Source organism: Ylistrum balloti, unplaced genomic scaffold, assembly GCF_031769215.1.
Source record: "Ylistrum balloti isolate Yb309-2 unplaced genomic scaffold, AGI_CSIRO_Ybal_v1 Utg369624, whole genome shotgun sequence".
Lineage (NCBI taxonomy): Eukaryota > Metazoa > Mollusca > Bivalvia > Pectinida > Pectinidae > Ylistrum > Ylistrum balloti.
The window spans coordinates 645312-667511 of NW_026781893.1; the positions used below are offsets into that span (position 1 = coordinate 645312).

Genomic DNA, 22200 nt, shown 5'->3' on the forward strand with positions numbered 1-22200 from the left:
TATTCAATGTTTCATTGAAGTAAGACTCTTTCGCGATGTCTGTACTTTCTTTGTCGTTATCGGTAACATTTTTTTCTGATGAAAATAATCATCTAGATCTTACCGTTCGCTTATTAGAGTTGGTAAGATGGTATTTTTTCTAACCCGTCATTTTGAATGAAGTTATGATAGAACACAGCGGGTTATGTGTATTGTCTCCATGACATTTCAACAGTTACATCACTTCAACAGGAAGATACTATCGGGAGTTATCATTGTTTTTGGTCAGACTTAATATGTGTACTTCGGCTTAATGTTCTTCACATACTTTGCCAACATCCAACAGATGCTTAGCAATATCAAATGATTTTCCCGTTTTGTTCATTTAAGAACATATCAACAACGCAGGGATTAGATTGAATACTTGTTTTTATTCTATTTTTATTGACTTAATGAAATTTTGCCATTTTCACTACATAACATAATATCAAGCGATACATTTACATGAACTTACATAGTGTTAAATCATTACAAAAAGATATCACAATAATTTTCCATCTACATAAATACATCTTTTGATAAAATATGGGTTTCACTTCCTACAGAACGAACACAAAAATACATGTCATTTCAATGTGTCAACGTATAATCCATTCTATATTCGTCTACAAATAAGAAAATAACACATACTTCACTGTTTAAGAAAAATATTTCCAATTTACCTTTTTTTATAGTAGCAATGCATTTTATAATACAACTTACTTCGACAACGTGTTCTTATTGTCAGCATAGCTACAACCAGTAAGTAGCCTTATCATGTACAGTCGAACCTCGTTATCTCCGTGGGGGAAAACCCGTTTATTCAATTGCAGTGATTTCAAATATTTTGTATGAATTTGACGGGGACTAACGAAACGTTTCGAATAAAACGGGATCTACGAATTCGAGACATCGAGGTTCGACTGAACGTATGAGGCATAATGACCTAGAACAAGAGGCCTAGTGGCCTTGGCGGTCACCTGAGGTAAGCAATATTGAATATGAAGGTTAAAGGATAGTTATCAAGTGTCATGAAACAGAAATTGTGACACTGAATATAGACAGCGTCAATACATACCATCAAAACTGTCATCCTATACTGATAATTCATACAAAGTTATTCCCAGTGGGAAATAACCAACGTTATGCTCAAAAATACCATTTTTCTATGAAAATTGCAGTAAAGTCTAAAAAAAATTCCTCCCCAGAAAGAAATGTGAGACTCATTTTGATAATCAAAGCACCTAAAGATGCTTCCATTCAAGAAGAGCATTTGATTCTAACATATCTAGGTCTTCAGAAGAATAATTTTGAAATCTAAGTCAATTTGATCCATTTTGGTCCCCGCCCATCAGCCCCTAGGGGTTAGTCAGGATCAAGATTGACATACCAGAGGCCGTCATCATTTACTCATAATTCTAACCAGGTCTGAAATATTTCCAATGGAAAATTAAACAAATCATGCTCAAAAATCTTGTTTTCCTATATAATGTATAGTGAACTTTACCCCCTCCCTACGGGGATATGCGAGACCCTGGGGCCTTGAATTCACAATTTTGGTAAAGCACCTTAAGATGATTTCATTCATGAGATGCATTTGATTCTACCATATCTGGGTCTTGAGAAGAAGATTTTTGAGATTTAAGTCAATTTGACCATTTTTAGTCCCCGCTTATCAGCCCCTGGGGATTGTATGATTAACAATTTAGGTTCATCGTAGGCCAGGGAAGGTTTCTGCAAAATTTTCATTGAAATTGGTTCAGGGTTTTTAAGAAGAAATCGAAAGTGTTAAATTGTTTACGGACACACGACGCCGGATGAAGAGTATCAGAATACGTTACTACGAGACCAGGTGACCTATAAACTAAAAATTTCAATTTTGATTTATATCAAAATCATCTCCACGTTTAAAGATATCACAATCTGAACTTTAAAGGTTTGCCCCTAATTCCTCCATCCAGAGGGCGGTGTTTCTATCTCCCGATTGACCGAGAAAAGATAGCATAACGATCAATGTTACTTTGTTTTCTCTCACGAACGCGCATCCATCAAAGACTATACGTGTGGTTAATAAGCTGATGTTTTATTTCTACATAAGCTGGCAAATGTTTCAATAATAAAAATTGTCGAAATGGATTTTTTTGTTCATCATATCTGTTAGATATTATCTTTCATGATGTAAAGCAAAAAACGTGCACATGTACCTACTGGTACAAGTTGGAGGAAACAAATCACATCAGTGAACCATGTTTAACAATGACTATCTTTTGTCTTAAAATTTAGAGACAACAAATTCAAAAAATTACGGACAAGAAGAATGACAATACATTTCTAACCGACAAAGATATAATTCATATGGTGAAAAAATTTTCCTTCACAAAAATAACAAACATATGACAAAGTAATATCGGATTTCTATTTTCATTGCAACAATTTCATAAAATTGAAAACTTGCTTTAAAAAAATAGCACAGCCATGCTCCGTTATGGGTTGGTAACATCAACCACCTGACAATGATAATGTATTATACTCGTTAAGCAAAGAGAGTCAGTCAAGTTTTTCAGAATTCGAAAATTTAAAAAAAAAAAAGTCAGATTACTCTGAAATATGTTGTATTTTTTTCATTTTTTTTCTATTGACAAGAATAAGTATCCTGCTTTGTAACATAATAATAATTATCAACAAATCACTTTCCAAATATAATTACACATAATATGTACAGTTACTCAACACGTAACACTGCTTACCGTGTTAAATAAGAATTCGCGAAAATCTTGACAAAATAAGATACGATACTATTGCACATATGGAACTAAGTTCATAATTTTTAGTTTTCCGTACATAAACACAAGGAAAACATTTCAACCACTCCACTGTTTTTCTTTCTGAAACCAGAAAAATGCCAGTTACAGATGATGTGTTCAACAGATGGTGTCTTTAGTCATACAAGAAGCCTTCCGAGCACTTTGACTGCCCATTTGGTCTGCCGAGTGAACCGTATGGCCATTATGACGTCTTCTATTGTAGCGTCGCAGACAGTACCGAATACAGAACGAACGTTTAAATGTATTCCAAAACTTTTCGCTGAACCAACAGTATAATATAAAGTTGATTGCGGATTTGAGCGCAAGCATGAAAATAGTAGCATCTGCTACGATCTCCATGGTGAGAGAACGAAGGATTGTCCGCGAGGTATACTGATGGATATTTCTGTACGCTATCGTTATCACATAAGGGGCCTGGCAAATGAAGAACACAAAAATGATACTAATCAACATCATGGTGATCTTAAGCTGTTCACTACTTACGGCATTTTGCATGCTACTGTCTGTGCCTAGGTGATATCTCAGATATCTTGTAGACTTACGGATTTCTATAATCAATCTGATGTTGAGGAACAGCAACGCTATAAAAGGTAGAATAGCACAGATGATGCAGTCCACTAACCACGCATAAGATATTTTATAAGTTATGTTCTGTCCAAGTTTTGTTAGAACTATGTGTCGAAACTCTGGAGAGCCTGGGCATGGCGTCACTGTTCTGATTTCATGTTCAAAGAAGTTTGGAATACGGCAATAGAAGGAAAAGACAAAAATGACGACGATGATGATGCGAGCCCGACGAACTGTACATATTGATATAGCCCTCAGCGGATGACATATAGCTATATAACGTTCAATGGCAAGCATGACTGTTAACCAGACAGAGGCCAGGAGGAATGTGTGAAGAAATATCTGAGCGTATGTGAAATATATATCAAATACGTGGAACTGGTAGCCAACAATGCGATATTCCAGAAACTTTGTCGACAATATCACAAGGAAGCCCAGGTCTGCGATGGACAAAGACGTTAAGTAGCAGTTAGTAGATGTACACATGTTTTTACGGCTAAGAACCATGACCGTGAGGATGATACCGACGATGCCACTCACGCAGATGATAGGTAAAAGTACCTTGAACAGGAGGTTGTAGCTTGGGCGACTCCCTAGCATGGTGGATGTTGAGTCATTCTTATAATCTGATGCGTACATACAAGGCAGGTCATCGTAGTCATACCAGAAGAAATACGAGTCATTCGATGTCCAGTTGAAAGTTCCATTGACCAGGGCGTCGTAAGTTAGCTGGTCAATGTCATCCATGACTTGTAATGATCTGGGGATCTTATGGTCAACGACTGGGATGGTCAGTGCGATGTTTGCTCTGTTCTACTGCGTTGTGCCAGGTCTAGCGAGCATCTTCTCGACGAACCTACAATTACAGACAGAGAAATCAGTGCAGCAACAATTACATCGTTACGTCTTGTTGATGAAAATCATATATTATATATTTGGGTTAGTTATGGTTTTACTGCTCTAGAGCTTAGCAGTGAGAATTCCAGTGGATTGAAATCTAGAAGTTAAAGTTGCTTTGTTGAAATTTTTGATTACGGTCACAATTGACAGCTGACAACTGAATTGATCAAATGACTTAGTGAAGTCAAGGACTGATCAACTAGAATTGAGTTGTAATCTAGGGTTGATCAAAAGCAAGACGCTATGTAGGATTGATCAATGAACGGCTAGACGAAGTCTAGATTGGATCAATTAAAGACTAAATAAAGTTTTAATTTAATCATTTGACGACTAGATAAATTCTAAAAATAATGAAATGGCGACTGAGTGAAGTCTAGAAATGGCGTCGACTAGATGAATTTAAGAAATAATCAATGGACAACTAGATAAGGTTTATAGCTGATTAAATGATGACCAGTTGAAGTCTTAAATTGATTAATGTGTAGTTTCTTGGGTTTCATTGGTTGAACTCCCCAGGAATGGTGTACTTAGACTGAGGTCAAAGATTATAAAATGACAAGCCTTTGATCACCATAATCTCAGCTTGTCGGTTGGTATTCTGTAGAATGAGTCCTGTTACTTCTTTTCATACTGCACTTGATATCACTTTTAATGCCGAAAACCTGCAACCAACACTCTGACAGAACAGAGCGGTAATTATACTCAATGTCTGTCTATTACTAGGGGACCGATAAATATTGGGAGGAACCTCATTCTGCCACGCACTATCACGTACGACATGCACCTTCGTGTGTATCGGGCTAACACGGCACACATATCATCATTGACAAGAAATAAAAAATAAATTATAATTCCAGCATGCTGAGATAAACCTATCTGCCGCTGAAGTAAATAGATAGGCTTATGTGGTGTTGATAGACCGTCATTCAATGTAAATACACCTAAACTTTATTATACACAGATATCAGTGCAGCGATGAAAAATATGCTAAATCCTGATTGCGTTGGAGATATTAAGTTAGGCGCAGCTCTAAATTGGGTATTAATTATAATAAGCATAAAGGAGATATGTTTTTGCCGATCACAACACCCTTGTAACTACATATTTACAAAAAAAAAACACAACATGGAAAGATTTCAAGGTACTTGAAACGAAATTCAAATGATAATAGAAAAAAGAAACTAGAGGTATGTTTTCAAACTCCAATTTATCTAGACAAGGTTACTCCCCCTATTCCACAATCTGTGAAGTACAGAATATCGACCATCGTTCTCTACAAACATATTAATTTTAAATCCAATACGTTCTGCTATCCAGTGTTCGTTTAAAGCAACATTTCGAATGCTTGATTTTCTTCACCCTCGGATCCATGTTGTTTTAAACCTGTCCCAGCCCGAAGTAAATAACCTTGTGTGCGTCTTATGATTATGTCTAGACAAATATCGTCATCACTTTCTCTCCGAAGTTTTCCCAAACCACGCTTCAGTTTTTGTCTCCTACCATTTCTACATATGACCAATGTCATAATTCAATGTTCAGACATACACGATTTACTACCAATTGTCCCTCACCAAGAAGTGTCGTCTTGCAACCAACGTTTTTATCAACTATTGTCCCCATATCTTGGCAAGCATTTTCACCTGTGATTGCCTACCCCTCATTGCTATAAATCCCCCTTTATGTTTCGTTCCATAAGTACTTTTCACTACTTGCTTCCCTCCCTTTCACCACCCTCGCTAGGTTAAGGATTACTCTTATAAACCGTCAAAGCTTTCTTCTCGTTATGATACTATTATCAGTAATTTCATGCTCCAAATGATATTCATCTGTTTGGTATGAATATTATTTGAGAATTTTATCTTGAACACAAATAGCTAGCATCATTATCACGATAAAGGAAATAGATGTTTTTCAAAGCTCAAAATAAGATTAACAATCATTGTGTTCTTTACTTTTCTGATCCCCTAATCTATCTCCCATTTATCACACTCTAATCATGATTATCTTTTTCCCGTTAATTCATAATAATTGTTTGCTATTTCCAGTGACTATGTTTATTTAATCACAAGTGATGGCTCCATTTCCTCGCCATCAGCTGCATAGTCTACGCCGTTTTTCACAAGAGAAAGCTCTCCTTACTGTCTAATATCATCACCAGTGACTGCTCTCTCTTCTCACACCATCACCAGTGACTGCTCTCTCTTCTCACACCATCACCAGTGACTGCTCTCTCTTCTCACACCATCACCAGGTGACTGTTATCCTCACTATCTCAAACCATCACCAGTGACTGTTCTCACTGTCTCACATCATCACCAGTGACTGCTCTCTCTTCTCACACCATCACCAGTGACTGCTCTCTCTTCTCACACCATCACCAGTGACTGCTCTCTCTTCTCACACCATCACCAGGTGACTGTTATCCTCACTATCTCAAACCATCACCAGTGACTGTTCTCACTGTCTCACATCATCACCAGTGACTGTTCTTCTCACTATCTCAAACCATCACCAGTGACTGTTCTCTTCACTGTCTCATACCATCACCAGTGACTGCTCTCTCTTCTCACACCATCACCAGTGACTGCTCTCTCTTCTCACACCATCACCAGTGACTGTTATCCTCACTGTCTCATACCATCACCAGTGACTGCTCTCTCTTCTCACACCATCACCAGTGACTGTTCTCTCTTCTCACACCATCACCAGTGACTGTTCTCCTCACTGTCTCACACCATCACCAGTAACTGCTCTCTCTTCTCACACCATCGCCAGTGACTGCTCTCTCTTCTCACACCATCACCAGTGACAGTTATCCTCACTGTCTCATACCATCACCAGTGACTGCTCTCTCTTCTCACACCATCACCAGTGACTGCTCTCTCTTCTCACACCATCACCAGTGACTGTTCTCCTCACTGTCTCACACCATCACCAGTGACTGCTCTCTCTTCTCACACCATCACCAGTGACTGTTCTCCTCACTGTCTCACACCATCACCAGTGACTGCTCTCTCTTCTCACACCATCACCAGTGACTGCTCTCCTCGCTATCTCACACCATCACCAGTGACTGTTCTCCTCACTATCTCACACCATTACCAGTAACTGTTCTCCTCGCTATCTCACACCATTACCAGTGACTGTTCTCCTCGCTATCTCACACCATCACCAGTGACTGTTCTCCTCACTGTCTCACACCATCACCAGTGACTGTTCTCCTCGCTCTTTCACACCATCACCAGTGACTGTTCTCGCTATCTCACACCATCACCAGTGACTGTTATCCTCGCTATCTCACACCATCACCAGTGACTGTTCTCCTCACTGTCTCACACCATCATCAGTGACTGTTCTCTTTACTGTCTCACACCATCACCAGTGACTGTTCTCCTCACTGTCTCACACCATCACCAGTGACTTTTCTCTCTTCTCACACCATCACCAGTGACTGCTCTCCTCGCTATCTCACACCATCACCAGTGACTGTTCTCCTCACTGTCTCACACCATTACCAGTAACTGTTCTCCTCACTGTCTCACACCATTACCAGTAACTGTTCTCCTCACTGTCTCACACCATCACCAGTGACTGTTCTCCTCACTATCTCAAACCATCACCAGTGACTGTTCTCCTCACTATCTCAAACCATCACCAGTGACTGCTCTCTCTTCTCACACCATCACCAGTGACTGCTCTCTCTTCTCACACCATCACCAGTGACTGTTCTCCTCACTATCTCAAACCATCACCAGTGACTGCTCTCTCTTCTCACACCATCACCAGTGACTGCTCTCTCTTCTCACACCATCACCAGTGACTGTTCTCCTCACTATCTCAAACCATCACCAGGTGACTGTTCTCCTCACTGTCTCACACCATCACCAGTGACTGTTCTCCTCACTATCTCAAACCATCACCAGGTGACTGTTCTCCTCACTGTCTCACACCATTACCAGTGACTGTTCTCCTCACTGTCTCACACCATCACCAGTGACTGCTCTCACTTTCTCACCTGACCCCTCCATTTTTTCATGTTCACCAATCATTGGTTGACTTCATTCCAACTGTTTGTTTTTCTTCCATTCTATCATTCACTAGTTTCCCTTTCTCCAAATATATTTGTTTCTTCTCTCTTCTTTCCTTTCTTACTCCCCTCCACATCATCACCTCAGCATTTAAAACAGTAATTTAATTCTTTACATGTTACAAATGTACCCATCAAAGATACAGCAAATGAAACCCAATATCCAATTAAAAATTACATTTAGACATACAATGTTTCAAAGAACATATTTATGACTATGATGAGCATCTACATTTGTAAGGTTAACAAGAAAAAACTTGATATTGGTCTGTGTATATTTAGCTTGCATGACATAAATATATATATAACAAAAAAACTCCATGTAAGAAATCTAGAAAAGGCACTTCAAGTTCCTTAATCAAGGCAGCCATACATCGCACTTGTTAATGTTGAATAACTTTGGTATAATTATACTGAAGACAATGTCACGCCTCCTGTGATGTGTTTAATTCAATGTTCCGTTGATCTACCCTAATGTCTTCAGTACCAAATCTTCTGTTTATTATACAGAATTTTGATAACTTCATTTAAAGAACACAATGGCCATGCCATCCACAGAGGACCTTGTCTGATCTCTAAACCTTTCATCCAAACATAAATCAATACATGTCTTGACTAACTTATATAAATCAACTTTTGTACATGTAATTTGTTTTCTGGTCAGGCTTTGGTTCCACCTTCTTTGACCTGTCATAAACAAATTTAGGAGATCATGTCCAACAATGTGACACTCCTTTGGTTGAAACATAAAGTCAGTACAAAGACTATTCTGGGTATAAACCATAAGCTGTGACATGTTTGAAATATAAATGATTCTATATAAATACTATTCATCCACAATGAAAACTTCATTCAAACTTAGAAACAATAAAACCAAAGATAAAGTACAAGGTGAATAAGACCAGGTGTTCAGAAAGAGTAAGCATCAGCTTCATCAACGCATTTCCCAAGTAAATTTTGTTCAATCCAAGTAGGTAGAAGTTTACAATCAAAATCATTCCTGTTTAAGTTTCCGTAGGGGTGTGGTTTTTTCACATGATTTAAGAAGTAATTCAAACTCATTGTTACCTACATCCAAACGAATTAGAACAAGAATGTATTACTATAAACTTTACTTGAGAATAAAAATTACAGATTTATGACAGAAAGATCACAATTCCTCATAGTTTAGACCACTTAACATTGGTGACAGAAATGAAATCAACACTTACCAAGTGTGCTTATCATCAAAACTTTCCAAATCTAAACTTCAGCATTCTAACATTACTGAAATAAATATTCTAACACAAACAAATGATACATATGTGTACCTACAAACCATAAAATCACGGTAACTAATAAACACATTGATTTCAGTTATTGCTTTTATTAAGATGCATAACACAGTGGACAAATTATAAAATGATTAAAAGTGAAACTTGAGATTAGCTCATCCACTTAGTAAATCACAGTTTTCAAAACAAACATCTTTACTCCTATATAATTTCATATTCATTTCCCTGTCTGAGATATGTTGATTGCCTTGTACTATTTAATTTCAATATTCAACTGTGCTTCATCTTTTAAATACTGTTTGTGCTTCTCCCGGATTTTTAAACAGCAGCTTGTTGGAATACCAATAGGAAGGTTAACATTAAAGAGTGATATTATAGACTTTAAATTTCAGTCAGGTGTACTTTAAAAACATTACTCATAGAGGAGGTCGATCAATATAGTTAAACAAGAAAGGGAAAATAGCTGAGACTCAATTGCATCTGTTCCATAAATTGTTTTACACAAAAATATGAATCAAAGTCATGTCCATGTTTTCAGCTAATGGAAAAAGTCATACACTCACTAAGGGATATTTTATATAAAGATACAAATACAATAAATTTAAGAACACTTTTATTTTATTTAATGGAGTCTGCATGAAAGATCTCATCCCAAAGCTTGCCCTGACTTCACAATACAGGGAGATAAGTCTTCTATAAGCAGTGTCTTAGTCTGTAAGATCGCCGCTGTTAAAATCTGTCCACATCTGAAACTTTGACATGGAAGTAGCCAAGCTAACTAGCAGGCAAACTGACTGTACACATTTCACCTTCCTCGTTCATGCAATAATGTCATTGAGAAGCATTTCACAGTAGTATATTCCATTTACAATAACTCAAGTGTGAGATTTCCAGATTTAGTTTATGGTTCCCAGACGTTTGGAACACTCACCAATCTAAACCAAATTCGAACTAATTACCTTGAAATACCACTGAACTATTGGAGACCTCATCCCATGTCATGACATTCTACTGCCATTTGGATAATTGATGAGGATAGACATGTTTCTGCACTAGGTCCACATCCTAGTGCCTCAATTTCCATTACAGATAATACACAGACTCTTCAAACCTAATGTTTGTATCATATCACAGTTATAATGACTGACCAATAATATCTTCTGTCTGTTCAGCAAATTTTACTTTCCATCAATAAGATCAATATGTATTCAATGCAACGACTATATATAATTATCAAGAGCTACTAAGATGGATCGACTTTGAAGCTGCATCTCCAATGATAATTATTTATGAACTGCAATGTCATATTAGTACTACATAATAAAATTAATATCACTGAATTGTCTTTTTAATGAAAGGGAAAATACCACCAAAGTGAAACTTCCAACGTCACCTCAGGGGAATTATCAAATATTTATAGCTCACTGTGGTCATATTTCTTTAATTAAAAGGGATGTCATTAATATATAATTTGTCAAATGAGTTGGGTATTCAGTCTTTTTTGTGTTAATGTCATGTAGATTTTAAATTAAATCACTGACATTATAATAATTTGCGCAATTCTATTAAACAAAATATGTACAGATGCAATTTCTGTTTTGAAAGTTAAATCTTTCATGCTATTTTGTTAACAGTGAATATTAATATTTTTTGTATTTGTAAACATTTATACTAGAAATTGAATAAAACAAGATAAAATACACTTGTGCTGATGATGCTTCACAATTAATACCAACTAAAATAAGGCACACCCTTTGTGTATTTCTAAAAATAATACACTTTAAGATTAGGTGATAGTATGTGGAGAGTAAATGTTATATTGTGCATTTCATTCAGATTATAGCTTATACATAGTGAATCATACATAAGTCTCACAGTGTTAACACCATGAACATTTCTTGCCTTTTTCTATGTTTTAATTGGTTAAATTATGCAAAATGAGGTAAATCATTTTACAGGTATAATAAAATGGATAATTCTATAATTTGTAAGTCTCCTTAAAATGCACATAACATACCTAACATGCTTTTTTTATAAGGAAATTTGAACTCTTCAATTATTTTTAATACATATATTTCATGTATGATTCAAACACAAATTAAAGACATGAATGCTGAATGAAATATCACAGCTAACAATGGTGACTATTGATAATAAAACAGGTTATGTGCTGCCACATAAGAATATGTGAGTTACAAGCATACTGGCCTTAGCAAATCTACCTGGTGTTCAAATTTCGTTTAGAAAAATTAATAACTAATTAATTTTCAGCTCACCCATAAGGACTGAAGTACTGCCTTCTCCACAGCCTGCATGCTGCAGATTAAATGTTCCCCTTATCACACAGTGACTTGCACAGAAACACTTCAACCTAATTTCCTCATTATAGCTAAAACAATCTCTACCTTACTGTATATACATTATAAGCCATTACATATTTATAGCTGTCCTGTAATATATATTTAGTCATTCACTTCAGCTGCTTCATGCTCACCCTCGAGCCGCTTCCTTCTCCTCGGTACCTGACGTTCTGCTTCCTCCCTAACCTCCATTATACAAATCCCTCCAGCCCCTCCAAGGCCATTTCTCTGTTAAACATTACCCCCCTGCCCTCACTTCCTCCAGGGCCCTTTACAAAATCTTTTAACCTTCTCATCTCCTTCTGCCTACTTAAATGCTTTCCTCAAGGATATAACCTTAAAAATAGTCCTTTTGTTACCCAGATTTTTATTAATCATTTACATGGTAGTTCTCAATTAATTATCGTTCATCATCTACTACTCAAAATCCTGTTTCCCCTCTCAGGCTTTTCCGCTGTTATACAAACCAACAAGCCCTTTCTCTGTATTACATTACCCTCCATTCCCTCTATTTTACCTTTCCTGTGTTACCCATCCAAAATCCTTCTTACCTACATTTTCAGAGCCCCCCAACCCATTCTCTTAGCTCTTCTGTGTTTCAGACCCTCTAAACCCCACTCCCTTACCTCTTCTGTGTTTCAGACCCTCCAAACCCCACTCCCTTACCTGTTCTGTGTTTCATAATCCTTTTACCCACTCCCTTACCTGTTCTGTGTTTCATAATCCTTTTACCCACTCCCTTACCTCTTCTGTGTTTCATAATCCTCTTACCCACTCCCTTACCTCTTCTGTGTTTCAGAACCCACCCACCCTCATTTTCGTCCTTTGTGTTTCAGACCCTAAAAACCCTACTCACTTAACTCTTGTGTGTTTCAGAGCCCGTCATACATAATCGCTAACCCCATCCCCTTACCTTATGTTTTACATAATCCCTAACCCCATCCCCTTACCTTATGTTTTACATAATCCCTAACCCCATCCCCTGCCCTTATGTTCTACATAATCCCTCACCCCATCCCCTGCCCTTCTGTTTTACATAATTCCTAACCCCATTCCCTTACCTTATGTTTTACATAATCCCTAACCCCATTCCCTTACCTTATGTTTTACAATATCCGTAACCCCATCAACTTACCTTATGTTTTACATAATCCCTAACCCCATCCCCTTACCTTATGTTTTACATAATCCTTAACCCCATCCCCTGCCCTTCTATTTTACATAATTCCTAACCCCATCCCCTTACCTTATGTTTTACATAATCCCTAACCCCATCCCCTTACCTTATGTTTTACATAATCCCTAACCCCATCCCCTGCGCTTCTGTTTTACATAATCCCTAACCCCATCCCCTTACCTTATGTTTTACATAATCCATAACCCCATTCCCTTACCTTATGTTTTACATAATTCCTAACCCCATCCCCTTACCTTATGTTTTACATAATCCCTAACCCCATCCCCTTACCTTATGTTTTACATAATCCCTAACCCCTTTCCCTTACCTTATGTTTTACATAATCGCTAACCCCTTTCCCTTACCTTATGTTTTACATAATCCCTAACCCCTTTCCCTTACCTTATGTTTTACATAATCCCTAACCCCATTCCCTTACCTTATGTTTTACATAATCCCTAACCCCATTCCCTTACCTTATGTTTTACAATATCCGTAACCCCATCCCCTGCCCTTCTGTGTTTCCTAACTCCCACCCCTCTGCTATGTTATAATCCCCTCAGCTCCCTTAGCCCTCCATGATATAGAGGTGTGTATTATGGTCCATCTTGTAGCTGTGATTTGTTGTTTATCACTCGTTTATTTTTCCTGGACCCCGTACTCCACGTTTCTATGGTTGTACTATAATTACTAACCTGCTGAAGCCATGTGCAGTTTGATAAAAGATAAAAGTCTGCTATTTTGATTATGTTTGATGGTTACTGGAAATACCAACTTTGTAAATTACTCAAAAAAGTATTTTTAGGTGCAATTATATCTCAGAAGATCAAGATGGTTTTACAAAAGTTTGGGATATACAATAATGATTTGGTATTAAAATATGGTGATACATCTGGGGTCAGAAAAGCTGCATACAATACAGCAATACAGTGAGTATGTTGGAAGAATGTTCACATGAAACACTATATATAATGAATTCCCAGTCAATATCAATCAAATAAAAACTGATATCAAGTGCTGTCATCCTGAGGATACCCAATCTACCCCCTCCCCCCTCCTTATCCCCACCCCTCCGCTCCCTCATTCTCACCCCTCCATGCATCTTGAATTTCCTCGACACATGTCTCATTCCCCTGTCATTCCCGATCTCCATACCATATACCATACCATATATCATAAATTTATAAGCCACTACACAAATATATTTGTATAGTGACCCAGTTACCAAGGCAACAATTTATTTTGCAAAATTAACATTACATAGATATATCTTAACTTTTACATATGGCCAGTAATTTTTCTGTTTACTCTCATTGAAATTTTCCCAAGTTTGATAGAAGTATAGACAAGATACCTCTAATTCTAGGTCCTATTTGACTACTCTGGCAACCAAATGACATCAGATGGTGTAGTACCATTGTAATTATCATTCTTGAAAACTCTAATAATCAATTTCAGCATAATTGGACAAAAATTTAATGTTGACCAATCAAGGCCGCCATTATGTTTCCACAGTAATTGTTCTGGAAACACCTAATAGGTAAAATTATAGGATTTGATTAGTCACAACACTAAACTTCGTTGAAATTGATCATAGGAGCCATTACACAAAAAACCTGTGTATAGTGATCAGGTTACCATGGCAACCAAAATGTCTGCTGAAAATATCTGCATGCACATCTACACATGGTCGGTGTTATTGTAGGAGAACACATCATATGTACTGTACCTGAGGAGACACAATACACTTCTTACTTGAAGTCATGGTGTAGATTTATTTCAGGTCAATAAAATATATGGGTGGGCTTATTAATCAGGTATTGGCAGAAACATAAATTACTTGCAATATATTTCTGTCATCTGTTCTCATAACTGTGAACTAGAACAATAATCTGGTCATTTTTACATACCGGGAAACATTTTATGATTGTCACATTGTATAAATCTTCAAAAATCCATAAAATACAAAATGTATTAATTATAATCGGTCTCACCTAATGTGATACCTGTACCATATGCTATGTAATATGTTGTCAGCATAAATATCCCAGACATAACAGATAGCTTATAAAGCTAACAGCTGAATGGTCCGCTCTCTACATGTAATATTTGTCACATAATCTGCCTGTTATCCAATGAATTTGCCAATGTAATATTTTTACATGTCACCAACATTACATACCCTTGAGCATTTTTATCGGCTGTGGTAGTCAGAAATCAATGATACTGACAATGGCATTATGTCATGGATTGAAAATGGCCTAACAAAATAACTGCTTGTGTTTAAGTTTGTCCTCAACATTTTGACTTTAAAATCTGTAAAAATGTAACTTATCTGAGTTGTGTTATTAAAATTATCATACATTTGTTTCTTTTTATATTTTTTTTTTGAGTTCTGATACTTGCTTGGTAAGACTCATGAAAATAAAAACTTCCAAGATCTGTTTCATAAAATCTTATATGTAAAGAAAACTCATTTAAGATACTATATATATCTACATTATGATACAAAACCACATTCAAGGGCAAATGTGAATACATCACATATATGAAGGTAACCTTTTGCTGTACAGTGAGCAGCTAGCTTAGTACCATGTACGTTACTTTCACTTTCAGCCAGAATCAGTATTGACCTGATGAATACACTACCCCTTTAACAGGTGCCCCTCCAGACTTAGATGTCTGAAGCCATCGTTAAAAAGTGATTTCACATCTACTGGATCCTAATTATATCTAAATGGCTTATAACAAATGGTGGGAGGATTTGTTAATTCAAAGCACTATTCCTATTATAGCCCAGTCAGACAACACAAGACTTGTGGGGGAGGTACATGTATTGTGAGGAAAAGAAACCAAAATGTTTGACATATATAACCAGCAGTGCATGTATAAAGAGTTGTTGTTTCCTTTTTCATTGTGTTGTATCATCAATCATACTGTACTTTATTAGAAGTACACCAGAAAAAAAAAGCATTTAAAACTATCAATTATACTTAAAATTAGCAAAGTCAAATTAGTTATTCAGATCAGGATTTGCCTGAGAAAGTGTTTTGTTAAATCTTCATTTTTTTGCTTTTATAGATCAAAGAAATAGTAAATTATACACAAAATGCTCTGTTGTCAACATACACGTGATTTATTACATGTAACTGCAAAATATAGCAGAAAAAAACCCGAAATATACAATTTTACATGTGTATATCAGGATTAGACTGAAATCAGACAGTCACTACATAACTTACCTTACAAGATAGGATTGTGGGCTGGTAAATAGGTTTTCAGCATTACCAATGTTTTTATCAAACATGGCAATTATTGATAAATTAGTTTGGGAATTAGCAATTCAGGTGACCTTATGACCTTGCATTCATGAAATACAAATTATGATTAAAGTTTTTTTCTCATACTTTATAATTATACTGCCGTGAAAAAGTTTGATGTCATTCAGTTTGATAAAAAGTAACTGAACATGGTAAAACTTCTTTTCCTTCTTCCATCACAAAATGGCAGAGATTAACAAAGCAGTAGAAAGCACATGCATTTATTAATCATTCTTTTCCTTGTTTTTCACAGTCAGAGAAAACCTCTCAAACCTTAGTAAGAGATAATTCCAATGTCTAGCCATTAAGCTTTTATCTGACCCTAAAAGGAATTGCTTTAGTAAAAAAACACCCCACATCCTCCACCAAATGTCCACTAGCTATGATTAGATGTTGTCTGCTTATTAAAAGGGACATAATTCAATTGTTTTTATTAGTATGTCTTTGAATTTGTGTACTCCTACTGTCCTTAATGCACTACACATCAGAAAAATCTCTTACGGCTATAACATAGGAATGAACCTGAATGAAATTAGGGAGAAGAAATAAATATGTTATACAGATATACTATTGTTGAGTGATCTCCAGTCTCTTGGGATAATATATATGTTGTCAGCTTATTTACATCGACGTGGTTTCCTTATTCATAGAGGTTTTGCATATATGACTGCTAATTTAGCTGTAAGTACTGTATGAAGGGAAACAATGTCTGTTTAGGTCTGACCTGCTAACACTGTCTATATAGATGTCAACTCATATCATATAGGACAACTTCTGTCCATTCCCCTTAGTGAAAAAGTGTCAGTGCACTAGGTAACCTGACATCCGTGGTCATTAACTTTACTTCGGCCCCGTAGTAAACAAATACTTAAACCAAACATATATTACGACCTATTAGCCTTATATCTTGGATTGGTATAATGAAAACTTTCCAGGTTTAATAAAAGATAATGATATTTTTTTTATGATCTTCATAAAACTTATGCCAGCTACCATTAATCCCATGCTTTGTTCTTAAAGTTTTTTGCTATTTTTTTTCTCCCCTTTTTTCCCCTGAATAAGACTTTCTATTAAGAACCTATTTCCAGATAAGATAACTGCTAGATATGAATTATTTTCACACTTTAAAAGCACTGCATGAACTAATGTTGTACCACAATAAAAACCACACTTTTTACTTGAAGACTCATGAATTTTTCATGATAGTTATATTTACACTACATCTGACCAATATTTATTGTTCCTGTGGTTTCATTCAACACAAATTCAAGTCAAGTATGATATCAAATGGTGTCCTGCCAAAAGATACATCATAGTTGTTACAACAAAATGCTTTCCTGCATGAATTTTTAACTGATAAAATTTCAAAAAGAATCCAAATGATAAGGAAATGCATGCAGGCTGTGCTATTTATAGGCAGCTAACTGATCTGGCAGGAGTGACCTCCCCTGTATGGACGGCTAGAATTACTGTTTCTATCTTTCGGACTGCAGTAGAATTAATCACTAATCTCCCACAAGTAATATGATTAGCAGCAGTGTTCTACTGATGTACACCAAAACAATACTTTGTCTCCTCAACAATGTGTCATGTTTCTCATAAAATTCATTTAAAAAAAAAAAAAAAATTCACAATTCAACATTCAGTCAAGTAGGCAACACTGCTGACATATTTACCCCCCCCCCCCCATCCCACCCCCCATCCATTCCTCCAATAAGCCCAGGAGGCTAATAAAACATAAACTGTGTGAATTTAGTATGGAAAGAGGGAGGGTTGAGGGCAGTCATGAAACGTAACAAGAAAATGAAAATTTCCCTTTTCTTTAATTTTTACAAGCTGGAGAACTGCAATATAGATTGGTTCAATAGCTAACGTGTAAATTTTACTAGACAGATATATGATAACAGTACAAGGTTTAACTTGGAACTTAAATATGGTAACAGAACTGAGATGAGCTGTATGCTTGCACTGGTGATCGAACCAATGACTCCTCACATTCCAGTCCAATGCTGTACAGAAAAAGTCTTTCTAGAATCTGCAGCGCAGCTTTAGTTCTGTTGTACAATAAAAGTCTGTAACACTTACACTGACTGGTTTTGAACTACTACAGTCATTATGGGAATTGATCGAGTTTTGTTTAACAGTTTTCCCAACATATCTATCTTTTCAGTGAGGTCTTCCCTTTTAGGTACAAATCTTTGGAATGTTCTTTAATTGTTCATCGTCTACATTTACTTGGCTAAAATGTACGTTGTGTTGTGTATCTAACATTTTTATAACACATAGCAATACACAAACAAACTCAAAATTCCACATATATGAGACATTTTAATGAGGATACAAATATATAGGTTTCATTACTACCAATCCTACTTGCCTTGAACTGTTTTAAAGACCAGATGAGGTTAGTTAAGGTTGAATTAAAATGGAGTATTTAACAGGAAGTGAAGTACATTCCAGAATTCTGTATCTTTAAACTGTTTTTCATGAGAGAGATACTTGCCAATTAACAACATTTCTGCTTCTCTGAACAATACACACATATCCTTCCCAAAACATAATATTCTCCAAGTTGAGTGAGGTTTACACTTTATCTTCAGGCTCTGTTTTCAATCAAGTAGGATGAAGTCTTTTATTTACCTTTCACAAATCAGTAATCTTAAGGAATTTATAACAACAACTGTGTTGTTCTCTCAGCTGGAGATGACCATTTGACCATTGTAGTCGAGGTAAAACCTTGTGTGAAAGGATGAGCCAATGACCACTCCTCCAACTAATATGAGTTTACTTGTGATTCCTAAAGGCAGCATGGCCTCACAGTAGTCCTACACACTCCTTCACCTTACTCCATATAATCCTGATCTAGGTTAATTCACCTTAAAAGTCCTTTACTGTTCCTACGCTTAACTTCACCTTTCGCCCATACCACTCCTGTAGCATCAGTCTGATTGTGACTATACCTATATATTTCTATAATTTTAACTAGTCTAAATGTAATTCTAATTTTGATCTTGGTAACTTCACCTTCGGATAGCTCTATACTGTTCTTTTATAATTTATATCAGGCTAATGGTGATCTAGGTAGCTTCATCTTATGATAAAAGTTAATCCAGTGTGAAGGTATATTCTTACCTATCAATAGATCAATACAGGTAAGTGATATTCCTACTTATCAATAGATAGATACAGGTAAGGAATATCCCTACCTATCAATAGACAGGTAAGGTATATTCCCACCGATCAATAGATAGATACAGGTAAGGTATATTCCCACTTATCAATAGATAGATACAGGTAAGGTATAATCCTACTTATCAATAGATAGATACAGGTAAGGTATATTCCTACTTATCAATAGATAGATACAGGTAAGGTATATTCCCACCTATCAATAGATAGATACAGGTAAGGTATATTCTTACCTATCAATAGATAGATACAGGTAAGGTATATTCTTACCTATCAATAGATATATTCAGGTAAGGTATATTCTTACCTATCAATAGATAGATACAGGTAAGTGATATTTGTCTCTTCAGTAATTAATGCTGTGATAATCAGATTAAGTAGATATATTCAAAACAGTACAATTGATTGATTTTTTAAAAATTTAAACAAAATTTCACATGATGTATTACTGTACAATATCATTTCATGATTGAATTCAATGAATAATGTATATCAATTTCATTTCTACACAACCTGACAGCTGTAGTTTAAAAACAATTGTCGTACGTTCAATATTGTGAATCACGATCGTTTATGCTTATAAAATGTGAATTTTTGTAAGCACTCATTCAGCATACATTCTAAAATAAACCAAGCAAAACTAAGGACCAACGGAAATATTCATATGAAGCTTGAGAATGATCAAGCGTTTCTTCAGAAACAAAACAACATGGCTGTTGTCGCCAATCTTGTGTTATCAGTTAGTGTCAAAACAAACTATGAACAACTATGGGACCATGAGGAACATACACATTAAATTGAGAATGATACATCAAACTCTTTTCTAAAAACAATAATAACAAGAAATGTTGAAAGACAAAGTACAGACTCCTGGCAATTTAAACATAAAACTGTTTAGTTTTGTAGATATTTCTAAATAGCTGCAGTCATTCAAATTTCCCACTTGTCTTTATCATGTAACAGTGATCAGTACTTATATTGCAAACAAACACATTCACCTTTTTTTGACACAATCCAATATGTCTGAAAAATGACCTTTACATATAGGGCAGTTTCATAGAGATCCAATTACGATGAATTGCATTACATAGAAAGCTGAAACAAGTGATCTTTATAGACAGGTGTTTGTTATTTAGAGTTGACCTTTAAGACAAGCTTTCTATTATACAAGTAATTCTGAAGGAAAAAAATGTAAACATTTATATTGATGTTATCTGACATATAAAAAATGTTCATGGTATGTAAGATAACACAGGCGGAAAGGGTGTTGACTGGACGCCAGCCACTTACAGCATTATAAAATCTTACATTACACTTAAACCACACAATAGATCATCTTATTAACATCAAGTGTTGTGTCTGATTTAAGTGTCTTAATTTATTGGCATGTCTTGACACTTATACACGTATAAAAAATAATGCTAATTCATACTTTAATCTCACTTCAAATATTCTTTGATTTGAAAATCTCATAATGTTTTTATGGAAAAATGACAGAATCATCTATATAATGCTACAAATATAGAAACCATGAGAGAACCCATCTGTGACATGTAATGTGAGCCGTGTGACTCCTAATGTTAAAACTCTATATAAATGATTCATACAGAATCTGCAGCAATCTGTCAGTGACTGACAGTTCTGTCAGTAACAATCAACCCATCAAACTTACATAATACACCAAATAAAAGTCTAATACACTACTGCCTCAGTGATAAACAATGATCTGTCATTTAAATAAAAACTCCATCTTAATATATTAACAAGTCAACCTCATTGCTGACACTGATAGAATGTGTAAATGGATGATAAGGAAATATTTCAACATCATTGAACTAATTTTTTTAATTATTTGTCACTCATATGGAAGAGAGATCCTGTGTTTCTTCATTCAATGTGCATAATACCACTCAACTTAAATAGCTTTCTGACTTTTTGGTTTAAACATATATCTAGTACCTGTATCAGATATACATGCTGGGTATATTACAAGGTAGAGCACAACTTTTCCAACTCTACTATTTCCACATAGCTTTCTAGGTGACAAAAAAAAAAGCTTTTACCAACTGAAAGGTGATGATATGACAATGTTACAGATTGACAACAAATGTAGTAGGGCTGCCAGTCATTTTAGTACCAACCATCAATATGGGTGGAAAAACAGCTTCTCAATGATGATAGTTTTGATGAATTAAATTTTCATGAGTTCCTGACGATTTCACCTTCAGGGAACAAAGAGTGACCAGAGTGAGAATTTCATGACAAAGTCAATTATCTCTAGTTCATTGAATTAGTTTTTATGTTGTCACATTTTTTGTGTCACTACAGAATATCAGATACATGTGGACAAATGGTTTTCAAGGTCAGAGGAGCCCAATAGAGACTGTCATGTTGTTGTGGCATAGGATGTAGATATCAAATAAACAAAGTCATTAACTAAACAACTTGAAATCACATGTAAAATTTACAACAAAAACAGAAAT

The 22200-nt window shown here is 35.8% G+C and overlaps 1 protein-coding gene across 2 annotated transcripts in view; it reads right to left on the minus strand.

The window, feature by feature from the left end:
• Positions 1 to 390: 390 nt before the first annotated feature.
• LOC132550297 (sex peptide receptor-related protein 2-like) overlaps positions 391 to 22200 on the minus strand; it is a 58939-nt gene continuing 37129 nt past the window's right edge. For both annotated transcript variants that reach the window (XM_060214353.1, XM_060214345.1), the window contains exon 2: positions 391 to 4266. In XM_060214353.1, coding sequence (XP_060070336.1) covers positions 2940 to 4157 — 1218 coding nt within the window. In that variant the 5' untranslated portion in view covers positions 4158 to 4266 and the 3' untranslated portion in view covers positions 391 to 2939. The remainder of the gene's footprint in view (positions 4267 to 22200) is intronic.